At 41.2% G+C, this 25,191-nt stretch overlaps 1 protein-coding gene across 1 annotated transcript in view; it reads left to right on the forward strand.

Moving 5' to 3' along the window:
• Positions 1–10,336, forward strand: part of LOC133784972 (uncharacterized) — a 39,608-nt gene extending 29,272 nt beyond the window's left edge. Inside the window, exon 2 of the mRNA XM_062224234.1 lies at positions 10,182–10,336. Coding sequence (XP_062080218.1) covers positions 10,182–10,336 — 155 coding nt within the window. The remainder of the gene's footprint in view (positions 1–10,181) is intronic.
• The last annotated feature ends 14,855 nt before the right edge of the window (positions 10,337–25,191 follow it).

Raw genomic sequence — 25,191 nt, forward strand, 5'->3', positions numbered from 1 at the left:
TCACATATAATTTCGCGTACTGATCTACAATACAGGTCATCCTCACTGGCAGAAAGTGAGTTGACTTGGTGTATTTGTCTACTATCACCCACACTGAGTCATGTTGCCCCACCATTCTGGGTAAACCTCCCACGAAATCCATAGTAATATCTTCCCACTTCCACTCGGGAATACCCAAAGGTTGTATCAACCCCGTTGGGCACTGATGTTCAGCCTTTACCTTCTGACAGGTCAAACACTTGGCCACGTATTCAACCACTTCCTTCTTCATCCCAGGCCACCAATACAAAGTCTGTAGAGCCCGATACATTTCGTGGTGCCTAGATGGAGTGAGTATGGTGTAGTATGGGATTCATCAAGTATCTCTCGTCTAATACACATATGCGATCCTCGTACTGTAGTAAACCCGTCTCTGAAATAGAATAATCCTTAGCCACTCCAGCTAGGACATTTCCTCTAACCTCCTGTAACTATGCATCATCCGACTGACCCTCTCTTATCCTCTCTAGGAGGGTAGACTGTAAAGTGATATTGGCCAACTGGCCCACAACTAGCTCTATCCTTGCTCTAGCCATCTTTTCTGCTAACTCCTCTGATATCTGCTTTGAACTTAACAACTGTCTCGGGCCTCTCCGACTTAATGCATCTATCACTGCATTGGCTTTTCCAGGGTGGTAAAGGATATCGCAGTCGTAGTCCTTCACCAACTCCAGCCAACATCTCTGTCTCATGTTTAAGTCCTTCTGGGTTAAGAAATACTTCAAACTTTTATGATCGATGTATATCTCGCACTTCTCCTCATACAAATAATGTCGCCATACTTTCATTGCGAATACCACCGCTACCAGCTCCAAATCATGGGTAGGATACTTGTTATCCAAAAAACAAGTATGGATGACGTGGCGAACATTTTGTACACGTGGCTGACATCTGGCAGAATTCGTGTTCGACTATCGACCAGGAGTACATCTAGTATCACGATGATTCGATCTTTTCATACGACCAGTCTGGTCGTACGAATGATATATGCGGAAAAGATCTTATGCAGTTATGATAGTATCCGAAATTATCTCTCATGATTTCCTGAGTATCCGACTATTTAGGAAATCATATCTGTAACAAATTAATGTAAATCCTCCTTGAGCCTATAAATAAAGAATGAGGGCTCAAGGGAAAGGGATCCTTTTCTTCTTTCTTGCTTTCAATTCACTATAAATTAGAGTTATCTGATTAGAAGCATTGTATTATTCCTGAGAGGTGGTTGAAACTCATTGAACCCTAGTTCTTTGATCACTCCTCTGAGTCTTACATCAATAACAATTCAAGTGGACGTAGGTTATTACCAGATTTCTGGGGCCGAACCATTATAAACCCTTGCGTTCTGTATAATTTCGTCATCACATTCTTTCCAGCGTGTTTGTCCGCATCAAGCATATTTGACTCCGTGTCAGTTGGCCAAATTCAGGGTCAACAATACTGCTATTCATAATCCTTGAGTTGTCGCGACGCATAAGCAATAACTTTCTCATTCTGCACCAAAACGCATCCCAATCCCAGTTTTGATGCGTCACAATACACCACAAACTTCCCTCCCTCCGAAGGTAGACTCAACATAGGAGCAGTAATCAGTCGTCGCTTCAGTTCTTGGAAGCTACCCTCACACTTGTCTGACCAGATGAACTTCAGATTCTTTCGTGTCAACTCAGTCAATGGTATCGAAATATTTGAAAACCCTTCCACGAACCATCTGTAATATCCTGCTAGTCCAAGGAAGCTTTTAACCTCTGAGGCGTTCCTTGGCCTCGAACAATCCCTAACTGCCTCAACCTTGGCTGGATCTAATTTTATCCCTTCTCCACTAACAATGTGTCCAAGGAATGTCACTTCTAGTAGCTAGAACTCACACTTCTTAAACTTAGCATACAACCGATGCTCTATCAATCTCTGTAATACCAGTCGGAGATGCTTCTCATTCTCTGCCTCTGAACTAGAGTAAACTAAGATGTCGTCAATGAATACAATCACAAACTGATCTAAGAAGTCCTTGAACACCCTGTTCATCAAATCCATAAACACTGCTGGGGCGTTGGTCAAACCAAATGACATGACCAAAAACTCATAACGTCCATACCTCGTACGGAAGGCCGTCTTCGGAATATCCTTGTCATTGATCCTTAGCTGGTGATAACCAGATCGAAGATCATTCTTTGAGAATACTGTCTTACCTTACAGCTGATCGAACATGTCATCAATCCTTGGTAGGGGATTCTTGTGCTTGTTGGTCAACTTGTTCAACTCCTTGTAGTTTATACACATTCTTAGAGTCCCATCCTTCTTCTTCACAAATAAAATTGGAGCACCTTATAGTGAGAAGCTAGGTCTGATAAATCCCAAATCTAGAAGCTTCTGCAACTATATCTTCAACTCATTTAGCTCTGCTGAAGCCATCCTATATGGTGCCCTCGATACTGGCTCTGTACCCGGTGCTAACTCAATGACAACTGAATCTCCCCATGCAGCGGTAGTCCTAGTAAATCCTCAAGAAACACATCAAAAAATTCGCATACCAGTCTAGTCTCTCCAGGCCCCACTGGTGTAACTCTAGTGGTATCCACCACACTAGCTAGAAAACCTATACAAACTCCTTGTAATGGGTCCCTAGCCCTCAACACTGATATCATAGGAATGTAAGGTCCATGCATAGCACCCACAAAGACAAAGGGGTCCTAACCCTCAGGCTCAAAAGTCACCATCTTCTTCCTGGAATCGATAGTGGCCCCATATCTTTCTAGCCAATCCATCCCCAAAATCATATCAAAATCATCCATACCCAACTCAATCAAGTCTACTGATAGTTCTCTACTATCCATCATCACTAGCAGTTCTCTGATCCATCTCTTAGAAACTACCAACTCCCTTGTAGGCAGTATAGTCCCAAACCCCGCAGTATAATACTTACCAGGCCTACAAAATCTATCAATCACTTTACTATAAACAAATGAATGTGTAGCACCAGAGTCAATTAATACAGTATATGAAGAGCCAGCGCTAGAAAGCTGACCTGTCAATACTGAGGGACTAGCCTCAACCTCTGTCTGTGTCAAGGTGAACACTCGAGCTGGAGTCAAGATGTCAACCTTCCCTGGTTCCTCTTTCTTCAACGTCAACCAATCTTTCTTGAGATGTCCAACCACCCCGCACAAGTAACAGGCCTTTGCTCGGCATTCGCTCAGATGGCACTTCATGCATTAAGTGCACTCTGGATAACTCCTCCATATCTCACCGCCTCCCTGGTGACCACCCTGGACACCCCAGCCCCTTCTATTAGGACCAGCAGTGGTCGAGGTGTCAGGGGTCTTCCTCTTCTGATCACTGGGGCCTTCGCCCCTACTAGATCCTGTATATGGAGGCACTGCCCTGCAAACATCCCATCTCACATCGTTCTCCCTCCAAATATTTTTCTCCGCCTCCTCAGCAGTGAGGGCCTTCTCAGCCACCTGGGAATAAGTTGTTTCCCCAGGTACTGATGTGAGTCTCACATCTCGAGCTATCATAGCATTAAGCCCTCGAACAGATCTGTCCTGCCTAGCTGCATCTGTAGGCACTAAATCTGGTGAAAACTTCGCTAGCCTATCAAACTTCAGGGCATAGTCAGTAACTGTCATGCTGCCCTGAACCAACCTTGTGAACTCATTCACCTTCGCCGCCCTGTAGGAAATATAGTAGTATTTCTGGCTGAACAGATCTCTGAACCCATCCCAACTCAGAGTAGAAACATCTCGAGTCTGGGATGCCACCTCTAACCAAATACGAGCATCCTCTCTAGGCATATAGGTGGCGCATGCTACCCTATCATTGCCTTCCACTATCATAAAACCCAAAATAGAGGTGACCATACTCATCCATTGTTCAACCTTCAGTTGATCTGCTCTTCTTGACTCTAAAATCTTGCAATGCCCCGACTAATTCTAGACCTCGGACCATTAAAAACTACTCAACATAACTATGATTTTGGAATACATAAAACAACAGAACTTCATTTAAAATCCAAAATAAGGTATGAAATATAAAATAAGGTATGGGTACCCATTGTTTAGTACATAAAACATAAAAATATAGACTTTATCAATCGTTTAAATACTAAGTGCGAAAATACATAAAACATAAATTAAAAGACTTGAAATAACTTCATCCTCGATCTTCCAGCAGTCCATTCAATCAGTCTCCCCAATACACACGCCAAGCTGCCACGAATCCATCCTACCTTCCAAGTTCATTTTCCTGCACCATCTAAAATAAAAAGGAATGAGCCAAATCCCCAACAAGGAAAATCTACTAAAAACACATATCATAAATCATAAGACTATATCATAACACATATACTATAAAACATATGACGTAAAAACGTATATCATATAGGACTACAATATTAATGGCCATTAACTCATTACCGTAGCATGTGATAAAACCATCTAGGTCCTTAGTCAACTAATCGAGGTAGGTTAGATAACAAAATAGTATATGATAACACATCTAGGTCCTCAGTCTACTAATCGAGGTAGGGTAAATCATAACTCTAATCCACAATAATGATAAAAATCTTGGCATTTTCTATCTAAGCAACTATAAGCCCCAAGCGACTATAACATAAAACATATATTCATATACATATATAACATATCATCATAACATAACATATCACATAACACATATAATCTAACCTATTTTCCTGACCGAAAATCGAGATATTGGAGACAAGAATGGGATTGGAACACTCCTAAAACCAACATTAAAAACCATGAGTTTCTAAAGAAAAGGAGATGAAAAAAAAGAGAACTAAACCATCAAAGTAGAAACTTACCGAAAACCTTAAGTTTCAAGAAACTTAAACATTTAACCAAAAAGCCATAACAATAAGTTAGGATCTGAAAGGAAATGGAAGGAAATAAAAGAACTAGGATGGATTAAACCTGAGGATAAGAATACCTTGAATGAACTATGACTTTGATCTACACCTCGATACTGAAATAACACTCTATCTTACTTCCCAAGTATTTAGAAAAGCTTAGATTGGAAAAGCTTTTAACCCAAAACCCAAGTGTTTTCTCTCTAGAGTAATCTTAGCAGCTTGGATGCTCTGAAGAATGCTTGAATGACGAATGAAATGGCTGAGTACTAGGTCCTATATATATAGATCAAGGATTGAAACTAACCCCTTTTAAAATGAATAAATAAATGAATAATAATTGAAAAGATTTGAATTTTCGTTTCAACAGATGCCCAGAACTCTGTCAAAAACGTTCAGGAGCAGATCTAGGTTGTTGAGGGCTGTTTCTAATTTAAATCCACAAAATTTCAAAAATGGCTCCAGGAGCCAATGTATTGCCTACCCTAGGCGATATATCGCCCCTACCTATGACTCGACCTTTTGTGCTTTCAAACGTGCGAAATCGACGTATTTTTCGTATCTTCCATAGGCGACATATCGACCCCTATAGCTGCGATATATCAACATATGCTGATATTTTAAAAACGTTTTTGCACATTTTCAACACACTTGAAGTTTGTTAAAAACAACTTTGACTGAGTAAAACGTGATCCTAATAGCTGCTGGAAGGTTCTAGAGCTTCTAGATTCATCCATTGTTAAATTATTCATCTAAAATCCTTGAATCCTTAAATAAACATGCTTGTGACAAGTGGCACGCTCTTAATTATTCTATCTAAACTGTATGTTATAATAAATAATATTTCTAGGACCTGTTATAGTAATCAAACCTTATGTTAAAATTAATATTTCTAAACTATAGGTTAAACTTATAAAATCTATAATAGTTTCTTTGAGTTTCCAACTAAATCCCGGCTTGAACCAATATCCACTAAAACTAAAATACTTCAAGATGCTGCTACTACTACTACTACTATATCGTGCTAGGATGTCTTCCTCCAACTCCCACGTTGCCTTTCGTTCTGAATTATTACTCCATAGGACCTTGACTATTGGAATACTCTTAGACCGTAATTCCTTCATCCCCTTCTCTAGGATGTTAATCGGTCGTTCCTTGTAACTCAAGTCTTTCCCGAGTGCTATCGAATCGTACTTGAGGACGGGAGATTGGTCTGACACATATCTATGCATCATCGAGATGTGAAACACATTGTGGCTATATGCTAGAGTTGGCAGAAGGGCTAATCTATATGCTACTGTTCCCTCCTTGTCCAATATCTCAAAAAGACCTATAAACCAGGGACTAAGTTTGCCTTTCTTCCCAAACCGTTTCACTCCTTTCATAGGAGATATCTTTAAGAAGACTTGATCTCCGAATTTGAATTCCACATCTCGCCGCTTGGCATCTGCATAACTCTTTTGCTGACTTTGAGCAGCGAGCATACACTTTCTAATCAGCTCCACTGCATCACAAGCATCTCTAACTACTTCGGGTCCAAGAAGTTGTCTTTCCCCTACCTCGTCCCAATGTAATGGCGATCGAACCTTCCTTCCATAAAGTAACTCATAGGGTGCCATACCGATCATTGACTGATAGCTATTGTTGTAGAAGAACTCTATCAGTGGCAAATACTTACTCCACGATCCTTAAAAGTCTAGTACACAAGCGTGCAATATATCTTCTAAAATTTGTATAGTACGCTCGGACTGACCGTCGGTCTGAGGATGAAATGCCATACTAAGACATAACTTGGCACCCATGGCCTGCTGCAAGCTTCCCCAAATCTTGATGTAAACACCGATCCTCTATATGATACTATGGTCTTAGAGATTCTATGCAGTCGTACAATTTCTCGAAAATAAATGTCTGCGTACTGGTCTGCAGTGTACATAGTCTTAACAGGCAGGAAGTGAGTTAACTTGGTTAGTCTATCTACCACTACCCAAGCCGAGTCGTGCTGCTTATTTGTTCATGGTAATTCTGTCATGAAGTCCATGGCTATGTCTTCCCACTTCCATTTTGGAACACTAAGCAGTTGCAATAAGCCTGTGGGTCGCTGATGTTCCGCTTTTACTTGCTGGCATACTAGGCATTTGCACACATATTCTGCTACGTCTTTCTTCATTCGCGACCACCAATATAGTGCCTTAAGGTCGTGAGTCATCTTTGTCGACCCCGGGTGAACTGAGTATGGGGTAGTGTGTGCCTCTTCTAATCGTCATCTTAATTCCATGGTCATTTGGCACACATACCCGACCCTTATATCTCAAGAACCCCTGTCCTGATATAGAGAAATCTGTGGCCTTGCCTTCTTTGACTGCAGCCATATGTGTTACTAATGTGTCATCATGCCCTTGCCCGATCAATATATCTTCTAATAGATTTGACTAGATGGACACGTCAGCCAGTTGACCAATGACTACTTCTATTCCGGCATTGATCAGCTCTTGCTGTAGCGACTTTTCTATTCCGAATAATGCTGCTAGATTTCCATAACTCTTCTGGCTTAGCGCATCTGCAACTACATTTTCTTTTCCTGGGTGGTATAGGATTTCGCAGTCATAATCCTTTACTAGTTCTAACCACCTGCGCTGCCTCATATTGAGCTCATTCTGTGTGAAGAAATACTTTAAGCTCTTGTGGTTCATATAAATCTCACACCGTTCTCCATAAAGATAATGGCGCCAAATTTTCAATGTGAAGACCACCGCTGCCAACTCTATATCATGCGTTGGATAGTGTTGCTTGTATTCCTTTAGCTGCCTTAAGGCGTATGCTATCACTTTGTCATTTTGCATCAGCACATAACCCAAACCTTGCTTCGACGCATCACAGTATACTACAAATTTGTCGTTGGGTGTCGATACACAAAGTACTGGTGCTGAGCATAGCTTATCCTTGAGCAACTAGAAGCTCTCTTCACATCTATCCATCCAGTTGAACTTTTTCTGTTTTCGGGTCAGGTTGGTAAGCGGAGTGGCTGTCTTAGAAAAGTCTTCTACAAATCTCTAGTAATAGCCTGCTAGCCCGAGAAAACTTCTAACTTTTGATGCATTCTTAGGTCTTGGCCAATCCTTCACAGCCTCTACCTTAACTGGGTCTACAACAACTCCATCCTTGGATACTATATGGTCAAAGAATGCTACTTGCGAAAGCCCAAATTTTCACTTCTTGAACTTGGCGTAAAGTTGATGCTCCTTCAGTCTCAACATAGTCAATCTTAAATTTTCCTCGTGCTCAACTTTGTCCTTGGAGTACACCAAAATATCGTTAATGAACACTATGACAAATTTTTCCAAGTAATCCTTGAAGACCCGATTCATTAAGTCCATAAAAGCAGCTGGAGCATTGGTAAGACCAAAAGACATAACTAGAAACTCGAATGTCCATATCGAGTTCTAAAAGTTGTCTTTGGTATATCCTCTTCCTGTACCTTGAGTTGGTGATAACCGGACCATAGATCAATCTTCGAAAACACGGTCGCTCCTCGGAGTTGATCAAATAAGTCATCGAACCGAGGTAGCAGGTACTTATTCTTAATTGTCACCTTGTTCAACTTGCGGTAATCTATACACATTTGCATGCTTCCATCCTTCTTCTTCACAAATGAAACTGGTGCTCCCCATGGCGAATGGCTTGGTCTGATGAAACCCAAGTCTAAGAGTTCGTGCAATTGCATTTTTATCTCCTTGAGTTCAGTAGGTGCCATTCGGTATGGTGCCTTGGAGATAGGCTCGGTTCCCGGTACTAGTTCGATTGTGAAGTCAATTTCTCGAGTAGGCGGTAACCCTGGTAAGTTGTCAGGAAATATCTCTGGAAATTCCTTTATAATTTGGACGTCTCCAACCTTTAGTGGTGTTTCTTGTGCCACATCCTTGACGCTTGCTATCATCCTCTGAGCTTTAAGAGATGAGATAAGTGGTGTCCGTAGTCCTAAGACCTTTCCCATAAAACACAATTTTTGACCGTCATGAGTTTCGAACGTCACTTGCTTACGTCTACAATCGATGGTTGCGCCATGCCTTGCTAGCCAATCCATGCCCAGTATTACATCGAAGTCCTTGATCTCTAACTCTATCAGGTCTTCTTCTAGTTCTGTGCCCTCGACTTTGATCGATACTCCTCGTACTATTCGTGATGATAGAACTACTTTGCCCGAAGGCAATTCTGTCACAAACCTAGTTCTAAATCTTTCACAAGGTTTGTCTAATTTCTCTATCATTCCTAACGATATATACAAGTATGTTGCTCCCAAATCAAATAATACTGAACATATATTAGCGAGGATAGGAATCTGACCTACAACCACTTTGTTACTAGCTTCGGCTTCTCCCTAGGTCAAGGCAAAGACTCTGGCTGGAACCATCTTATTGTCCCTCTTTTCTTCTTGTTTGAGCTGTGGACATTCCTTCTTCCAATGACCTTCCTGGCCACAATTGAAACAACCTTTGGTGTTTGCACAACACTCCCCCGGATGTCTTTTCAGGCACTTGGAGCACTGCGGGTATTCTACATAACCTGACCTATTACTTCCATTTTTCCATTCTCTTTTGTCATTGTCGGTCTGCTTACTATCAGGATGCTTCCTTTTCTGACCATTATTGTTGTGCTGGTGGTTGTTGTTGTGGTTCCGACCATTTTACGTCTGATTCTGTTGCTTGGGTTCAAACTTGTTGGCCTCCTCCTTACTAACAATTGCTTGGAGTCTTTCCACCTCTATAGCCATTTCTAGAGCATCTGCGTAAGAAGTGGTTCCAGGGTTTGCTAGCTTGACTCCGAGCTCAATCTTGGGTTTGATTCCCCTAGTGAACTTGGTAACCCTCAAGAAATCAGTTGGGACCAACTCTGGCATGAACCTGGCTAGACAATTGAACTGTCGAGCGTACTCGACTACCGTTAAGTTGCCCTGCTTCAGATTGGTGAACTCTTCTACCCTCGTAGCGATGATTGTCGAGTTGTAGTATTTCTTGTGAAAGATCTCCACAAATCTAGTCCATGTCATGGTGGCGACGTCATGGGTTTGCTGTACTAATTCCCACCAGATTCAGGCATCCTTCTTCAAAAGAGACAAAACGCAGGATATGCGATCTGCGTTTCCAAGGTTCATGTGTGCTAGAATCGGCTCTACATTTCTGAGCCATTCTTCCGCCTCAAAGGGGTCGGTTGTTCCTTCAAAGTTTGGAGCATGGTGCTTATGGTAATGCTCATAAATTGGCTATATGTACTGAGCTAGATAAGGCACATAGTTCGCCATCGGCCATACCTCATGTGGACATACTTGCTGTGGAGCTTGAGCTGCTGGTTGAGGCTGTGGCTGAGTCTGAGGTTACGGCAGAGTCTATTGTCGTTATTGCTTCTGCAATTCTTCCACTTGTTGATGTAGTCTGACAATCTCAGAGGTGTTGTCAACCAGAGGCGGTGTATTTCTGTTGGCAGCAGCATTGGTAGCACGCGTTCCCCTTCTTCAGACTGGAGGGGCTTCATTGGTGTAACACCCTACCTCCTTAGAGTCATTACTAAGTGAGTTTAAAATGCGCAATTAACTCGCTAATGAAGGTTTTAGGTTAAAAGTGCGGCTAAACTGTAATAAAAGTCATATAATTTGAAAATGTAGTCATTCATTAGAATTATAAAGCGTTATACATTTGGGATCCCAAAATACTGTTTAGAAATATTTACAACTCAAAAATATGATTAAAGTCGACTAAACGACAAAATTTAGATTAATACATAACATCTCCCAAAAATACCCATAGCCATGGCAGCTAGGCAGGCCGAACATGTACACATCACTTCACGCTCTCCGTACTCATGGTTGGTCGACCTTTCCCTTGCCCTTACCTGCACCATAGAGCACTCGTGAGCCGAAGCCCAGCAAGAAAACTCAACACAAATAATCAACATATGCATATCTATCAATCAACATATGCACAAATTAGCCAATAGGCTAAACACATAGTTGTAACGCCCTGGTTACCCCATAACAGTTACGATGAACCAGAAATTTAACTCGCTACCCGAGTCCTTTGGTTAAAAACGTGCTTTTAGTGTTATTAATAGGCTAAGGTGGAAAACCAATCAAAAGGAAAGGATATATTTTATTTAATACATAAAACTATTCATGGGCCCATCAAAAAATTTTACAAGTTATTTACAACTCAAAATGGTCATTACTGTTTCAAATTTACAAACTCGCCGACCTAAGCGGAAAAAATAGGGTATACCCCCTAGTTCCTCTGAGAACTCCTTGGCCGTGGTGGTCAAGCGGCCGCATATGTACACAGCACCACCTAAGCTCTCCACTCAAGGCTGGGTGAGCTTTTCTTTCCCTTTACCTGCACCACATAGCACCCATGAGCCAAATCCCAGCAAGAAAACACAATATAACATGAATATAATATCAACAATGATCATAATAATCATTCAAGACTTTCAGTCCAAAACAGATGAGTGACAGTTGAAAGGTCACTAAGGTGGGTTCCGTTCCCTCTAGCCATGTGACGATAGGGTCACCGGGGCTTTACAAATAAGTGAACCCTTCACTAGCTTAACTAGGATAGGTGCATGATGACTAATCACCAACATAACCTTCCTCATAACCATAGAGTCATAACCATGGGATTCCGCTCTATAGCCATGTGACAAGAAGTCACCTAGGCCTTAGGCCCTGGCTCTGAGTAACTAGTCTTATACTAGCCAAGCGCTTATAAGTTTCATCGACCTTAGGATCGGTCCAGCATTAATGTCCCTAGAGGCATTCAACGCTGATATCGATTAGATCTAATCTTTAATCGGCCCTGCATTCAGAATGCTTATGCCATTTTTGACTCTCAGGTCAGTAATATGCGACCAGTGCCGTCCCTGACTAATCAATGCCATTCACAAGTAAGCAAGCTCTGCTAAGCATTTAATATGCAATCAATGTCCACATTTATCAACCAACATGCCTCAACAACAATCATACATGCCATATAAAAAGGGTGTAGTTTTCTTACCTCTGATTCGAGCGAGAATGAATAAAAGAACGACCCATGAGAATGATCTGAATTTTAGTCCTTTAGCGGTCACCTAGTCATAACCAAATATGGGATACCATCAATAAAATGAATAACATAGGTTCCCAAACAAGGATCTATCCTCCAAGACATCAATCCCCACTAATCCGGGTAGTAGGAACCATCCCGAGGCCTAAAACCAAGTTCCCGAGGTCAAAACACTCAAACGGGCTCAAAACCACCCAAGAGCTGCGGCCCTAGCACCTTGAGCCGCGGTCCCCAGTCACACCAGGAGCAAGGGCCGCGGCGCCCCACATCCAGGGCCGCGGCGCCCAGCAAGGCCAAAATTCCTCCACCTGCTTCTTCGAGCTAGGGCCGTGGCCCCCAACCCAGAACCAGCCATAAACTCGATCTCCTTCATCCCAAACCCTTCAAAAACATACATAAACACTTCCAAATCCAAAAATCAAAGTTCCCAAACTCCCCAATGATCCAAAACCATCATAACCCGAGGCTCAAATGAACCAAAAACTCAACGATTCACAAAATCCAATTCGAAGCTTAGAAACTCTAAAAACTCAAAACTTAAAACTTAGATTACCTTTGATTGGGTTGTTTCTGGTCAAATCCTTCGGTCAAGAAGCTTCTAATCTTTCCTAGGATCGCTATGCTTTGATCCTCGCTTGATTCCGACTCCTAGAACTCGAGATTTCTTCGAAAATGCCTCGAACGGTAAAATGAACTAACGGGAAGAGAGAAAGGGTTTTTTTTTTCTAACGTGCGGTTCTATCTGACAAGCTATGACAAGCTACTTCAAGCTTAAGTAACCTCAAATAAAACCTAGTGCTTGGGGTCCCAAAAACATCCTTGGGAACATTATAGTCAAAACTCCCAGAATTTCCTCCTGATCTCAATAATTCCCAATTTATCATCAAATAACATTCTCATTACTCATTATCCCAATAAAAGACCCCTTTATGACAAAACCGCTAATTTATAATCTAAGGCCGTCTCATGCTGAATAGCTCGAATATATCTCCATAATAATGGGATCTCATCCATAATTCACAATATGCACCAAAATACACATATATGCCCTGAACGGGCCAAATTACCAAAACACCCTAATAATCAAATGTGGACCCACATGCATGCATATAACATCATATTATAATATAATTCACATAAACATGCATATTATCCATTAATGGCATAATTAAGCAGTTATGGCCCTCCCGGCCTACTAATCCAGCCATTAAAACTGTATTAGGGATTTCGGGGCATTACAATAGCGGCCATGCCATCCCAGGCGTTTTTCCAAGCCCTGGGTTCGCGGTCCACACCGTGAGGATGACTCGAGCATCTGAGAAGGGTCTCACCCTAACGGCTCGCACTCTGCATGCTTAACACCATTCCCGACCCTTTGCCGTACTCGACCTTGCACTCCACGTGCTTAATACCGTTCCCGGCCCTTTGCCATACTCGGCTTCTTGCCGTACTCAGCCTTCACCGTTCCCAGCCTTCGCCGTTCATTCACAAATATGCAATACATGGCATACAATCAACAAATACTTAAACAAATACAGAATATAAATAATAGGGCTATGCCCTGCAATTCAATCACATAGGGCCATGCTCTACAATACAAATTATAAGGCCTCGCCCTACTCTACGAGTACAACAGTTTTCTTACCTGTGTCCCAAGCTTCCCAAGCATAATCCTCTAGTCCGAGCCTCACTGAAAACCTAGTCACAACATATCAACAACATTCATCCATCAAGCTCTAATCCATTAAATAACTTTGGGATATAATTCTAGTCTCCAGGACCTTGGATTCCACCAATTTGGGTGATAAAATCCATCCCAAGCCTTAACTTTTGGGTTCCCGAGCCAAAAACCTTCTTGGGGTCCAAAAACCCCCTAAGATCCACGACCCCATGGCCTTGTGCTGCGGCCGGCCCCAACCAGAGGCCCAGCCTCCCCAAATCTCAGACATGCACTGCGACCCAACCAAAGGGGCGTCGCGGCCCACCCTTCTTCATAGCCTCCCATCTGATCTAGAGGGCCGCGACTCACCAAGAACAGAGCCGCGGCCTGACCCCTTTGAACCCAAAAAAATCCCTCATTTCAGCAACCAAAACTCAGCCAATTAACTCAAAATCAATCCAACAACACAATTTAACTATCACAGTAGTTCTAGAATGGTCCCAGCAACAAAACCCAACAAAAAGCTAGCTTAAAACCTCATCAAATCCCCAATTCAATCTTTAACTTCAAAGACCCAAGAATACTAAAACTCAGCCAAGAACTACAGAATTTAATGGCTAAAATCATGATTCAAAGCTTACCTCAATTTCGCTTTGAGTTCCCCAAGCTAATACTGAGCTAATCTTCAAGTCTAGAGCTCCAATTTATGATTTCTAGTCCAACAATTCCCACTTAGCTTTCAAAGTTTTCTCTTGGAGAAGAGTCTAGAGGAAACAAGAGTGAGAGAGAGAAGAATGGGTCGGTTTAGGAAAAGTGTTTCTGATTTTTTCTTATCTAACTTAAGTTACTCCCAAGGCTCGGGGTACCAAAAACGTCCCCGAGGGCAAAATGGTAAATTTCCCCGATATTCCCTCCTAAACGATCATACTTCAAATATATTTCCAATTATTTATTTTCATAACCTGATAACGCAATAAAATGTCTATTGCCCAAAATACCCCTTGACTCGCCCCGAGTTGGGTATCGGGTCCCATTGTGACTTCCTAGCTAAACTGCTCCCTAAGACTATCATGGATTGTGCATCACAAATATATCACCACTCACACGTAGTAAATATCACAATATACACAAATATTTCATTTATGCCCTCAACAGGCTAAAATTACAAACATGCCCCTAATAACCAAATGGGGCACACATGCATAATTAATTCACCTAAACATGCACTTATATTCACATACTCATCAAATTCACATATTAACATAATAAATAACTTATTGCTCTCCAGGCACTTTAATCAAGACCCTAAGCCTTATTAGCAAATTTGGGACGCTACAACTATCCCTTCCTTACAGAAATTTCGTCCTCGAAATTACCTGAATAACTCGAGATACCGCTCCCGCATTTTTGACTCAAGTTCCCTCGTCGCCTCCTCAACCTTGTTTTTCCCCCACAGCACTTTCGCCAAGGTGATGGTCTTGCTCCTTAAGACTTTATCCTTCCGGTCGAAAATCTGAACCGGCTTCTCCTCATAAGACAAATCCTGGTCCAGTTCCAAGTTCTCATAACTCAGTACATGTGTTGAATCTGATACGTACTTCCGGAGCATGGATACGTGAAAAACATCATGAACCCCTGATAGAGCTGGAGGGATCGCCAATCTGTAAGCTACCTCTCCAACCCATTCCAGAATCTCAAAAGGACCAACAAACCTAGGGCTCAGCTTGCCCGAACACCAAACCGTTTCACTCCTCTCAAGGGAGAAACTCTGAGAAACACGTGGTCACTGACTTGAAACTCTACGCTCCCGTGCTTCAAGTCCGAGTAACTCTTCTGGAGACTCTGGGAGGAGAGCATTTGAGCTGTAATCTTTTCAATCGCCTCATTGGTCCTCTGAACCATCTCAGGACCCAAATATCTCCTCTCACCCATCTCATCCCAGTGGATAGGTGATCTATACTTCCTTCAATATAACATCTAATACGGAGCCACTTCGATAGTCGCCTGGTAACTATTGTTGTATGAAAACTCAATCAAAGGGAGATACTTACTCCAAGATCCCCTAAAATCCAGTACACAGGCCTGTAACATATCCTCTAGTATCTGAATCATCCTCTGAGGATGATAAGCGGTACTAAACCGCAACTACGTGCCCATAGCCTTCTACAGCCTCTCCCAAAACTTGGAGGTGAAGGTGGGGTCCCTGTCGGATACTATTGACCTCAGAGCCCCATGAAGTCAAACAATTTCCTTCACATACAACTTAGCATACTGCTCCACAGTATAAGTCGTCCTAACAGGCAAAATTTTGGTGGACTTGGTATACCTATCCATAATCACCCACACTAAATCATGCTGTCCCACGGTCTTCGGCAAACCAACCACGAAGTCCATGGTGATATCCTCCCACTTCCATTCTAGAATCTCTAGAGGCTGCAATAACCCTGCTGGCCTCTGATGTTCAGCCTTTATCTGCTGACAAGTTAAGCACTTGGCCACATAGTTCACCACGTCCCTCTTCACCCCCGACCACCAATTCAAGGTTCTCAAATCTTGGTACATCTTCGTCGTACCTGGATGTAAAGAATAGGGAGTGGTATGAGATTCATCCAAGATCTCTCATCAGCTGTCAAAATCCTTCAGAATACAGATCCGACCCTTGTACTTCAGTAGTCCCATCTCCGAAATAGAGAAGTCCTTAGCCGCGCTGACTAAGACACTCCCTCTGTGCCCTCTCAACTAGGGATCCTCCCCTGCGCTTCCTTGATCTTCTCAAGGAGTGTAGACTGAAGAGTGATGTTGGCTAACCAACCAACCACCAACTCTATACCCGCTCTAGTCATCTCCTCAGCTAACTTATCAAATATCTGCCTTGAACTGAACAATTGTCCTGGGCCCTTCCGACTCAATGCATCAGCTACTACATTAGCCTTCCCAGGATGGTATAAGATATCACAATCATAATCCTTTACCAGTTCTAACCACCATCTCTAGCGCATATTCAGATCTCTCTCAGTAAAGAAGTACTTCAAACTCTTATGGTCAGTGTATATTTTGCACTTCTCACCATATAGTTAATGTCTCCAAACTTTAAGTGCAAATACCACCGCTGCCAACTCCAGATCATACATAGGATATCTCTGTTCATACTCCTTTAGTTGTCTCGATGCATAAGCTATCGCCTTTCCGGCTTGCATCAGCACACACCCTAAACCCTGTCTGGAAGCATCACAATAAACCACAAACTTCTCATTGTCTGACGACAGACTCAATACTAGAGCGGTGATCAGTCGTTGCTTCAATTCCTTGAAACTGTTCTCACACCTATCTGTCCACACATAGTTAGTCTTCTTTCTCGTCAATTCAGTCAATATTGTGGCTATCATGGAGAACCCCTCAACGAACCGTCGATAATACCCTGCCAATCCCAGAAAGCTCCTAACTTCTGGTACAGTGCTTGGCCTAGGCCAATCTCTCACTGTCTCAATCTAACTTGGGTCAACTAGAATCCCCTCCTTACTGACAATCCCAGAAACGTGACTTGCGGTCGCCAAAACTCGCACTTGCTGAACATAGCATATAACCTATACTCTCTCAACCGTTGTAATACCAAGCATAAATGTTGCTCATGCTCTATCTCTAACTGCGAGTACACCAATATGTCATCAATGAACACAATCACAAACTTGTCCAAGTAGTCCTTAAAGACCCTATTCATCAAATCCATGAAATTTTCTAGGGCGTTGGTTACTCCAAAGGACATAACCAGGAATTCATAGTGTCCATATCTCGTGCGAAAAGTGATCTTTGGTATGTCCTTTTCTTTAATACTTAATTGATGGTAGCCTGACTGAAGCTCAATCTTAGAGAACATTGTCTCCCCTGTAACTGTTCAAACAAGTCGTTGATCATAGGTAGTGGGTACTTGTTCTTAATGGTCAACTTGTTCAACTCCCTGTAATCAATATACATCCTTAAAGATCCATCCTTCTTCTTGATGAACAAGACTGAAGCACCCCATGGTGAGAAACTCGGTCTGATGAACCCCAAATCCAGTAACTCCTGCAACTAAATCTTCAATTCCTTCAACTCTGCTGGAGCCATTCTATAAGGTGTCCTAGATACTGGCTTCGCCCTTGGCACCAACTCTATAAGAAACTCAATCTCCCACTGCGGTGGCAGCCTTGGCAAGTTTGGTGGAAATAAATTTGGAAACTCACATACCAATCTGGTCTCACTCGGTCCAACTGACACTACTCAGAGGTATCCACAATGTTCGCAAGGAATCCTATGCAACCTTCCTGCATCAAGTCTCTAGCTTTTAGTGCCGAAATCATAGGTACTCGTGGTCCACTAACTGTCCCCAAAAATACAAAGGGTACCTCCCCTTCTGGTTCAAAAGTCACCATCATGCGCTTGCAGTCAATTGTCGCCCCATACTTCGATAACCAATCCATCCCCAAGATCATATCGAAGTCATCCATCACTAACTCAATCAGATCAAAAGAAAACTCTCTACTGGCAATGCTCTAATCCATCTCCTAAAGACTACCAATTCCCCAGTCGGCAATAAAGTCTGAAATCCCCTAGCATACAAATCACTAGGTCTACACAGTTGATCTATCACTCTAGCAGACACAAATGAATGAGTAGCCCCCCGATTCAATCAATGCAGTAAAAGAAGAACTAGCACTAGAAATCTGACCTGTCACGACCGAGGGGCTAGCCTCAGCCTCAGTCTAGGTCAAGGTGAATACTCTGGCAGGAGCGAGACTATTGCTCTACTTCAGCTCCTCTTTCCTGGCTTGTGGGTAGTCCTTCTTCAAATGGTTGATACTCCCACAAATAAAGCAGGCCCTGATCCTGCACTCTCCCTGATGTCATCATCTGCACCGTGGACACACTGGGAAACTCCTCCAGTTGTCACCCCCGCCCTGATGGCCACTGAAAGCAGCTCGTGCCCTCCTATCCGAGCTAGGAGGAACGAAAGAGTCTGGGGCCTTTCTCTTCTGCTCACTACGGCCACTACCCCGACTGGATTTGGTAAAAGGAGGCACCGTCCTCCTAGCATTGCGCCTAATAGTGCTCTCTCTCCATATCTGATCCTTGGCCCCCTCAGCTGTAAGGGCCTTGTCAACAACCTGAGCATACGTAGTAGTCCCTCGATCCAAGGTTATCTTAACATCACGAGCGATCATAACATTCAATCCCCACACAAACCTATATCTTCGTGCTGCATCAGTCAGCACTAAATCCAGCGCAAACTTTGCCAACCGATCAAATCTCAAGGCATACTCAGTAACTTTCATTTGATTATGAGTCAGGTTGGTAAACTCGTCAACCTTCGCAGCTCAGACTGCAACACTCTAATACTTCTCGTTGAAAATGTTTCTGAATACTTCCCAGGTCATGACTGTAACATTTCTTCTCTGAGTTACCACATCCCACCAGATGTGGGCATCCTCTTTGAACATATAGCTGGCACAAGCTACCCTCACGTTCCCTTCCACCATCACGAAGTCCAAAATGGAAGCAATCATATTCATCCACTGCTTTTCCCACAGTGGGTCTGGTCCACCCTCGAAGGAGGGAGGATGCTACTTCCTAAACCTCTCATACAAAGGTTCCCACCTATTCTCCATAACAGACTGAACTGGCACTGACGCCACCACCTGCTGAACCTACAACCCAATGCCCTAAGGAGGGGCCTGTTGCCTCAGATATCAAAGCTCTTCTTCTGTTCGGTGCAGTCTGGCTTCCATTTAGGAAAACAATTTTTGCCAATTCTGTGGGGCAGGTGGAGGGTCCTGACCCTGGTTGTCATCCTTGGCCCTATTGCCACAGAGTCTGGTTGATCACCGAGGCATCTCAACAATATGCCTGTAATCAACGATGTTGCTCATCAGGCATGATAACAACATCCCACTCCCAATACATAACAACCAATCATAAGCAGTAGTCCACAATACACAAATAACATACAACACTCAAGGGGGCCATGCCTTAGCATCATGCATATGTTAACACATTCATCATGCTCTATATAAAATAATATGGCGAACAGGGCACTTAAGCACATAATCAAGCATATAATTCAATCATTACCAACCAACCCTGAGTTGAGCTTGTCACTGGCAGGGAGCGTACATGTTCGATCGATCTCCAGGAACCATAAACCTTGGCTCGCTCTGATACCAAGTTGTAACGCCCTACCTCCTTAGAGTCATTATTAAGTGAGTTTAAAACGTACAATTAACTCGTTAATCGAGGTTTTAGGTAAAAAGTGTGGCTAAACTGTAATAAAAGTCATATAATTTAAAAATGTAGTCATTCATTGGAATTATAAAACGTTATACATTTTGGATCCCAAAATACTGTTTAGAAATATTTACAACTAAAAAAATATGATTAAAGTAAACTAAACGACAAAATTTAGATTAATGCATAACATCTCCCAAAAATACCCCTGGTCGTGGCAGCCAGGCAAGCTGAACATGTACACGTCGCTTAACGCTCTCCGTGCTCATGGTTGGTCGAACTATCCCTTGCCCTTACCTGCACCATAGAGCACCCGTGAGCCAAATCCCAACAAGAAAACTCATCACAAATAATCAACATATGCATATCTATCAATCAACATATAACAAATTAGCCAACATGCTAAACACATAGCGGTCATGCCGTCCCAGGTGCTTTTCCAGGCCCTGGGTTCGTGATCCACACCGTGAGGATGGCTCAAGCATCTGAGAAAGGTCTCACTGTAACGGCTCACACTCAGTGTTCTTAACACCGTTCCCGACCCTTTGCCGTACTCGGCCTTGAACTCCACGTGCTTAACGCCGTTCCCGACCCTTTATCGTACTTTCCTGGCGTCCCACCTTATCTAGAGGGCCGCGACTCACTAAGAACAGATCCGCGGCCAGACCCCTTCGAACCCATAAAAATCCATCATTTCAGCAACCAAAACTCATCCAATTAACTCAAAATCAATCCAACAACACAATTTAATAATCACAGTAGTTCTAGAATGGTCCCAGCAACAAAACCTAGCAAAAAACTAGCTTGAAACCTCATAAAATCCCCAATTCAATCTTTAACTTCAAAGACCCAAGAACACTAAAACTCAGCCAAGAACTACATAATTTAATGGCTAAAATCATGATTCAAAGCTTACCTCAATTTTGGTTTGAGTTCCCCAAGCTAATACTGAGCTAATCTTCAAGTCTAGAGCTCTAATTTATGACTTCTAGACCAACCATTCCCACTTAGCTTTCAAAGTTTTCTCTTGGAGAAGATTCTAGAGGAAACAAGAGTGAGAGAGAGAAGCATGGGTCGGTTTAGACAAAGTGTTTCTAATTCTATCTTATCTAACTTAAGTCACTTAAGTTACTCCCAAGGCTCAGGGTACCAAAAACGTCCCCGAGGGCAAAATGGTAAATTTCCCCGATATTCCCTCCTAAGCGCTCTGACTTCAAATATATCTCCAATTATTTATTTTCATAACCTAATAACCCAATAAAATGTCTATTGCCCAAAATACCCCTTAACTCGCCCCGAGTTGGGTATCGGGTCCCATTGTGACTTCCTAGCTAAACTGCTCCCTAAGACTATCATGGATCGTGCATCAAAAATATATCACCACTCACACGTAGTAAATATCACAATATACACAAATATTGAATTTATGCCCTCAACGAGCTAAAATTACGAACATGCCCCTAATAACCACATGGGGCCCACATGCATATTTAATTCACCTAAACATGCATTTATAATCACATACTCATAAAATACACATATTAACATAATAAATCACTTATTGCCCTCCAGGCACGTTAATCAAGGCCCTAAGCCTTATTAGCAAATTTGGGACGCTACAACTAGTCTTATTGGCGATGCTGGAGGCATTGCCGGCTGTGCGTACAGAACTTCGTAGCGACATCTTCAACAAAGTTCTAATAGTTGAGAAAGCATGTTAGAACTTTCCCTAATAGGCTCTAAGGAAAAACTTAGTCTAAGCAGACATAACTGGGACCTATCAGTTACGATTTCTTTTGAAAAAAAAAATATGTAAGCCTTCTTTATAATTAAAGTGTGTTTCTATACTTGGAAAAAATTAGCCATCTTTATTATTTTCTAAGTCTGTTTCTAACCATCCTATATGACTAAATTCTCAGGCTCGAAACTCGTCGTTGTTCCAAAGTTAACCATATTGAGGGAGGGCTGGGATCAGTAAAATCGTTCCCACTACTATGGCCCCCTAAACTCTCAATATAGAACCCGATCCATTGATTTGTATCCTCCCTCACCGAACTCAGTCATTATTTATTTATTCCAAATTTATTATGATTGTAGAAAAAATCAAACTCATACATGTCATTCAAAAATAACAACTTTATTCATTTGGGAAAATATTTTCACTAAGTACAATCGTAAATGCAAAAATAAATAAATAAATAAACTAAACTAAAAATAACTAGGGTAAATCTAAAAAAATCAGGATCTTCTACATCTGACCCTTCATCTAACATATCATCATCTATTTCTTCACAATCATCATTATCTTGAGCCTCAAAACTACCTCGAGGAATATTCATCAAGATATTATGCTTTTGTTCATTTGTGAATTGAAATTCAAACTTAGAGGTGAACCTTAGTATAAGAAAATAATATCTCATGGCTACCAGTAAATCATTCTCATCATCAATAGTCTCCCATAATAATATCTCATAGTATAAGATATTATGCTTGTGCATGTGTATCAAGGAGAACTTCATGCATATGAATTGTGGGCTCTGATACCAACTGTAATGCCCCGACTAATTCTAGACCTCGGACCATTAAAAACTACTAAACATAACTATGATTTTGGTATACATAAAATAACATAACTTCATTTAAAATCCAAAATAAGGTACAAAATACAAAATAAGATATGGGTACTCAATGTTTAGTACATAAATCATAAAAATATAAACTTTAATCAATCTGTTATCCCCAAAATTTGAATATGATGATGTGGCAATCAAAAGTGACAAGTGGCAATGAATGGCAGGGCAAAGGTGTTGAATTAATCTTCGGAGTTGTGATAATCTGGCCTGGAAAAGTAATTTGACCGACCAGTAAACTTTATGTCCGGTCAGTAAAGATTGTTGGCCGACCAGTAGAATATTTTGGCCGACCAATGAAGTGTTTTGGCCGACCATTCATTTGGGAATCAGTTTATCCGGCCAGTCACCTTATGAATATGTTTTGTCCGACCAGTAAAGTGAAATAGCCGACCAGTCTTACTTCAAGGTTGGAGTTAGCCGACCGGACAAATCAGAAACTCAACCCAGTGACTCTTCAAAGTTTCAGTAATGACTTCAGTTGGGATCTTTCGTAGCTACAACGAGAAACTCTCAAGATATCCCGAAGAAATCGCATATGGTTATATTTTAAATTTGATTATTAATTAAATATTGGTTAGAACAACTGAATTATCCCGATTATTGAGGGACTTTGATTTGTACGATCCATGAGCCTATAAATAAAGAGCTCATGGCATCATTGAGGGGATTCTGATTTTGATTTTTTGGCCTAAGCTTTTGGGAACTCGGGGATTCTTGAGTTATTTTTCTGAGAAAAAGTCTATATTTTTTAGGGAGAAATCTTGTAATTTTTCATTTACACTTAAGAAACTCAGTTGACATAGGTTCATCTGATCTTAAGTGTAGTTCTATATATCACAACTCCAAGTGGATTAGGCTATTACCAATAAATTGGGGCTGAACCACTATAAAATTATCAGTGTCGTATTTTCTCTTGAAGGTTTACTGTAGTTTTGACGTCTATTCGTCATTGGCCAAAATCGTGGTCAACACAATCTTTTAAATACTAAGTGCGAAAATACATAAGACATAAATTAAAAGACTTGAAATAACTTCATCCTCGATCTTCCAGCGGTCCATTCAATCAGTCCATCCCCAATACACATGCCAAGCTGCCACGAATCCATCCCTCCTGCCAAGTTCATTTTCCTACACCATCTAAAATAAAGGAATGAGCCTAACGCCCAGCAAGGAAAATCTACTAAAAACATATATCATAAATCATAAGACTATATCATAAAACATATGACGTAAAAAGGTATATCATATAGGACTATAATAATAATGGCCATTAACTCATTACCGTAGCATGTGATAAAACCATCTAGGTCCTTAGTCTACTAATCGAGGTAGGTTAGATCACAAAATAGTATATGATAACCCATCTAGGTCCTCAGTCTATAAATCGAGGTAGGGTAAACCATAACTCTAATCCACGATAATGATAAAAATCTTGGGGTTTGCTATCTAAGCAACTATAAGCCCCAAACAACTATAACATAAAACTTAAATTCATATACATATATAACATATCATCATAACATAACATATAACATAAACATATCATAACACATATAATCTAACCTATTTTCCTTACCAAAAATTGGGATATTGGAGACAAGAACAGGATTGGAACACTCCTAAAACCAATAGTAAAAACCATGAGTTTCTAAAGAAAAGGAGATGAAAAAAAAAAAGAGAACTAAACCATCAAAGTAGAAACTTACCGAAAACCTTAAGTTTCAAGAAACTTAAACATCTAACCAAAAAGCCATAACAATAAGTTAGGATCTGAAAGAAAATGGAAGGAAATAAAAGAACTAGAATGGATTAAACTTGAGGATAAGAATACCTTGAATGGACTATGACTTTGATCTACACCTCGATTCTGAAATATCACTCTATCTTGCTTCCCAAGTGTTTAGAAAATCTTAGATTGGAAAAGCTTTTAACCCAAAGCCCAAGTGTTTTCTCTCTAGAGTAATCTTAGCAGCTTGGATGCTTTGAAAAATGCTTGAATGATTAATGAAATGGCTGAGTACTAGGTCCTATTTATAGAGTTCAAGAAGTGAAACTAACCCCTTTTAAAATGAATAAATAAATGAATAATAATTGAAAAGATTTGAATTTTCATTTCAACAGATGCCTAGAACTCGGTCAAAAATGTTCAAGAGCAAATCTAGGTTGTTGAGGGATATTTCTAATTTAAATCCACAAAATTTCAAAAATAGCTCCAGGAGACGATATATCGCCTACCCTAGGCGATATATTGCCCATACCTATGCCCCAAGCTTTCGTGCTTTCGTTTGTACGAAATCGACATGTTTTCCGTATCTTCCGTAGGCGACATATTGGCCCATATTGCTGTGATATATCGGCATATGCTGATATTTTACACACGTTTTTGCACATTTTCAGCACACTTGAAGTTTGTTAAAACAACTTTGACTGAGTAAAATGTGATCCTAACTGCTGATGGATGGTTTTAGAGCTTCTAGACTCATCCATTATTAACTTATTCATCTAAAATCCTTAAATCCTTAAATAAACATGCTTGTGACAAGTGTCACGCTCTTAATTATTCTATCTAAATCTTAGGTTATAATAAGTAATATTTCTAGGTCCTTCTATATTAATCAAACCTTATGTTAAAATTAATATTTTTAAACA

Source organism: Humulus lupulus, chromosome 6 (assembly GCF_963169125.1).
Source record: "Humulus lupulus chromosome 6, drHumLupu1.1, whole genome shotgun sequence".
NCBI lineage: Eukaryota > Viridiplantae > Streptophyta > Magnoliopsida > Rosales > Cannabaceae > Humulus > Humulus lupulus.